The following is a 4626-nucleotide window of genomic DNA, read 5'->3' on the forward strand; positions in this document are numbered from 1 at the left end:
GAAACTGCCCCTGCTCCCTAAAGTGCAATACCTAAAACACCCCCCTGCTGGGCAGTGATTGGTCCTCCCCACTAAGTGTTCGTGTGGTCCGCCCCACGGCAAGATTCTCTCCAACTACAATTTAGCTCAAGATCAATCTCCCACGCGGCACACTCACAACCACGACTTTCAAAAGTCGTGGTGGCCCACAAATCCCACGTGGCATCCCGTCTACGAAAATATCTAAAGCCCCAGGTAAATATAAAACCCCCCATTCCCCCCACACACGTGTCGAACTCCAGCCGAGGGCGATCACTTCAAGCAAGAATAATCAAAAACAGGGCCTAGAGCACGCCACGTCACCCCTTAAACGAGAAGCCAATGACGACCCACCTTTAGATCCCAAGTAGGGCTTTTAGATATTTTCGTCTGTTTTCGCGGCTGTGAGCCAACCTTCGATTTCCCCTCATATATATATACACAAATCCAGCGGCTGATTTTGATTTACACCTCCCCGAATTTCGCGCAAGATTTTTTCTATTCTCTCTCTCATCTTTTTCCTTCTCTCGTGTTGGATTAGGTACTCGGATCATCTCAAACAGTTAAACCCTAGTTGTGAGCTTTCTGGGTTTTTTTGATTGTTAGCTGGGTTAAATTCTTGGGTGTTGTATCAAAATGGTGGGTGAAATGGAGGCGGTAAAAATTGAGAGGAAGGAGGAGGAAGAAGAGGGTGGTGGTAGCTCTACAGAGGTGGTGACGTGGGGGAACTATCTTCCCACCACTGTGCTTAGGGTTCTATTGGTTGAAGCTGATGACTCTACTCGTCAGATTATCACTGCTCTTCTTCGGAAATGCAATTACAGAGGTATAATATTTCTGGGTTTTCAAAGTTATAGACTTGATTTGAGTATAAAGTTTGGTGGTGCTTTAGTTTGCTTTAGAATTTGGGTTGGTTCAGAAAGTGTGGATTTTTTGGTTTCTGAAAATGGGTTTTGTTTGTTTTTTGGTTTCTGAAAATGGGTTTGTGTTTGTTTTGAGCAGTTGTTTCGGTTTCTGATGGATTGAGGGCGTGGGAGACGATAAAGGTGAAGCATAATAAGATAGACCTTATTCTGACTGAGGCAGAGTTGCCATCGATATCTGGATTTGCGCTTCTTACTTTGGTGATGGAGCATGATATTTGCAAGCACATACCTGTTATAAGTATGTTGAATTTACCTAATCTGATTTCGATTTCTTATAGCTGTTTGATCCAAAAATGGAAATGGAAACTAACCTTTTGTGGTGACTATGCAGTGATGTCGTCTCAAGACTCTGTGAATATGGTTTTGAAGTGCATGCAAAAAGGGGCCGCCGACTATCTGATTAAGCCGGTCAGGAGGAATGAGCTGAGGAACCTTTGGCAACATGTGTGGAGAAGGCACACTGTAAGTTAGATTTTTTCGCTCTGCGCTTTCAGTAACTTTTTGATTCATTCCTGTATTTGTTTGACTTTGATGGTTGTATAGTCTTTAACTAATTAGTGTTTCCTGTGGTCTGTTTTGGTTTAACAGCTTGCTAGTGGACAAGCTCCTCAGAACTTAACAGTTTCACAACAAAAAGTTGAAGCCACTTCGGAAAATAATGCAGCAAGTAATCATTCAAATGACTATGCAGCTTGTACGCACAAAACTAAGGGATTCAGTCAGAAAGCAAGTGATGCCCAAGTAAGTCTATTTATAACAGAGTGATCTTGCTTTTAGTCAAGGGTATTAGTTGTACTTCTGACATGAAGGATGTTATAGGTGTATATTGAGAATGATGCAGTATATTGTTAACTTCGGCTAGTTTCTGAGATTCGATATGCTACATCAAGAAAAAATAATCAACGATTTAAAGTCAATTCTGAATCACCAAGTATCAAAGGCCATTCCCCATTTTAAGTTGTCAATATTATTTCATAACAGTTAAGAAAGAAAAAGAAATAGGTTGTTAGATATATGAAGCCAGCACATGTTCATGAGGTTGCTTATAGCTCGAGATATATTCCTCCTTCTAGAATAGGTTAGCTTTGTGGAGTCTCATATGCAGATTGCATGTTTTGCTACCTCTTGTGCAGAACTCCTGTACAACTCCTTCCTTGGAAGCTGAAAGTGCATGCATTCAAAATATGCAGGATATATCGCAGCTAAAGTATGGCAGTGCTTCTAATTTGAGCAATACAGATATTGAAATGCTTGAAGATTGTGATAGATTGGACAATGAATCTGTTGTGCATGAGAGTGAAACTAAAGGTATGCGATATGTCTTGCTTCCCCCTTGATTACTTCTTTGGAGTTTTTGTTTTTAGCCTAGTACTTTTAGCAAGGCCTATCTAACAGTCACTGGTTACAGAGAATTCAGGTACATTTGGGTCAGATATTGTACCTTTGGATGAAGCACTTAACTCAGTTGCCTCAAGACTCAGAGAGGAAAATGTTTCTGCTAAAACAATGGTTCAAGATGAAGGTATCCAAGCAGAAATTTGTGAAGAAAAAGCTAAAACTGCTAGTGGAACTCGCAGCTTCCAATATGAGGTTGAACCCTCAGTTGGGGTCAGGGACTTGCTTTGCACCTTTGACAATTGGCCCAACTGCAACGTTGGAAGTTCTAACAGAAAAGATGATGGTATGAAGCACTTTGGATTGGAACTGTCTTTAAGAAGTTCGGATGGTTCACACAAGGAATTGACTGAGGAGAGGCCTGCACTGAAACATTCTGATGCCTCTGCCTTTTCACGGTGAGTATTTTGGTTCATGTCCAATGATGAACTTCAGCTATCTGACATTATAAAAGCATGTGTTTGGTTTTCTTAGAGTGGCAATAGTTACACATTTCTTTCTACGACCCTCCCTTAGAAAGAAAACAGAATAATTTGTAACATGTAACACTTCAAATTTAGCATGCAAACTGGTAGTTATATTTGCTAGTTTTCTTATATTCGAAAGTTCTTTCCTATATACAGGTATAATAATAGCAAGGGACTGCAACCCCTTTTCCCGACATTTCCCAGTACAAAATCGGAGGATGCAAGCAATTCACATAATAGACAGGACAATATGGTAAACTTTGTTGATGGTCAAACTGAGCAAGCTGATTCATCCATCCAAGGCCCTCAACTTGGGGTGTTTCCTGTCACTAGTGTAAGGTCTGATAATATGTGTGCTGGATACAGTCATTATTTCCCATCCTTGTTTCTTGGACAATCCGATTTGACCCCTGTGTTCAGTATCAAATCAGTTGGCCAGAGCACACAATCCACCTTTCACTCAGAACAAGGTTATGACGAGTCTGATAAAACTACTGGTAAATCTATTGACCAAACCCTGCATGAGCAGAACAAACTGGAGAATGTGGAGCATTTGAAACCTGGTTCTCCTGCGGCTTCTCAGAGTGGTTGTAGTAGTTTGGGCAATTGTACTGTTGATAATCATATTAGTGGCAGCGCATATGGAAGCATTTGCAGTGGCAATGATGGAAAGGCCAGTTTGGCTGTAGCAGGTGAGATGGCCACAGCTTCTGAGAGTTTGAATGACAGTGGTCGCTATGTTCGTGAGGGATCTGGAGTGGATTCTCTTCGTTCCAGCCAAAGGGAAGCAGCTCTGACCAAGTTCCGACTGAAGCGGAAAGATAGATGCTTTGAGAAGAAGGTATTATCATCATGTTCTTTTAACTCCTGTAATTATTGTTGCTGCTGCTATGGTCATCCGAGGTTGAATGCACACAATATTTTGGGTCTTATGCATACACACATTGATTTTCATGTGTCCATGTAAAAGAAAAGTTCAGTTTGACTGCACTTGCAATTAATAGAAAGTAAACGCCTCATTTTGAAACTGATAATACCAAATCAATCAGAGTAATATAACGTGTTTCTCACTTTTCATTATAATCTGTATACAGGTTAGATACCAAAGCCGGAAAATACTGGCAGAGAAGCGGCCAAGAGTGAAAGGTCAATTTGTGCATAGAGCTCATACTGATCCTCCAACTGCCAATGCTGTTGGTTCATGATACCGAGTTCGCGCATCTTCCTCTGAATGCCTTCATCTTAGGTTGTGCGATGAGGGATTCTTTGTATTCTTAAAGCTTTTGTAAAGAGTATAATGACAGTCACGGTGAGTGCTGAAGACAGTTGCAAGTGTCTTCAGCATTGCTATTGATTTTGAGTCCTTTTTAACACTATTTTACCTTTAGGAAAGAGGTAGTGTTGTAATTATGTAGGAATTGTCAGCTGAGAAAAGTTTCTGTATCACCGCTACTACACAATGAGTTCTCTATGCATTTAGATTAGTGATCGTAGTCCGGAAAGTTTGATGGTATAATGGTTTGCTAATTGGGGTTGCTTCATCTTTATCAATTGGGACTTGGATTTGGATTTTTCATGAGGAATGCGTTGGATCTTTATGTGGCCATAAAGAAAATAATACGAATGCATGGAAGGTCAACACTTGCTTTTATAGAGCATGGACACTTGTGTGTAAAGGTTGGGATCTGACGAAGCAGAAGCCAACAAAGATCAAGCAAGTGTTAAAGGCAAGACATAGCCACCTACCATTTCATGCAGATACAGTTGCTTCCACAAAAGGAATTATCCTATTTGGATAAAGAATCAGTACGTAAGCTACT

At 40.7% G+C, this 4626-nt stretch overlaps 1 protein-coding gene across 5 annotated transcripts; it reads left to right on the forward strand.

The window, feature by feature from the left end:
- Positions 1 to 429: 429 nt before the first annotated feature.
- On the forward strand, positions 430 to 4382 carry LOC133714535 (two-component response regulator-like APRR5). Of its 5 annotated transcripts, XM_062140664.1 has the most exons (9): positions 430 to 558; positions 661 to 844; positions 1021 to 1182; positions 1276 to 1406; positions 1533 to 1685; positions 2078 to 2252; positions 2353 to 2737; positions 2963 to 3647; positions 3901 to 4382. In XM_062140664.1, exons 2-9 carry the CDS (start codon positions 667 to 669, stop codon positions 4009 to 4011), a joined length of 1980 nt encoding a protein of 659 aa, XP_061996648.1. In that variant the 5' UTR covers positions 430 to 558; positions 661 to 666; the 3' UTR covers positions 4012 to 4382. The 5 variants fall into 5 exon arrangements, with proteins under 5 accessions (XP_061996648.1, XP_061996647.1, XP_061996649.1 ...); XM_062140663.1 differs by having other exon boundaries at positions 469 to 844; positions 2362 to 2737; XM_062140665.1 differs by having other exon boundaries at positions 469 to 844; positions 2135 to 2252.
- Positions 4383 to 4626: the final 244 nt, after the last annotated feature.

Source organism: Rosa rugosa, chromosome 6 (genome assembly GCF_958449725.1).
Source record: "Rosa rugosa chromosome 6, drRosRugo1.1, whole genome shotgun sequence".
Taxonomy (NCBI): Eukaryota; Viridiplantae; Streptophyta; class Magnoliopsida; order Rosales; family Rosaceae; genus Rosa; species Rosa rugosa.

Bases quoted from the DNA above. Each gene is read 5' to 3' on its own strand.
- LOC133714535 (XM_062140661.1), top strand. From the start codon at position 655: ATGGTGGGTGAAATGGAGGCGGTAAAAATTGAGAGGAAGGAGGAGGAA. The intron at 2,253-2,352 runs GTATGCGATATG...CACTGGTTACAG, and splicing joins GCATGAGAGTGAAACTAAAG to AGAATTCAGGTACATTTGGG. The intron at 3,648-3,900 runs GTATTATCATCA...ATCTGTATACAG, and splicing joins ATAGATGCTTTGAGAAGAAG to GTTAGATACCAAAGCCGGAA.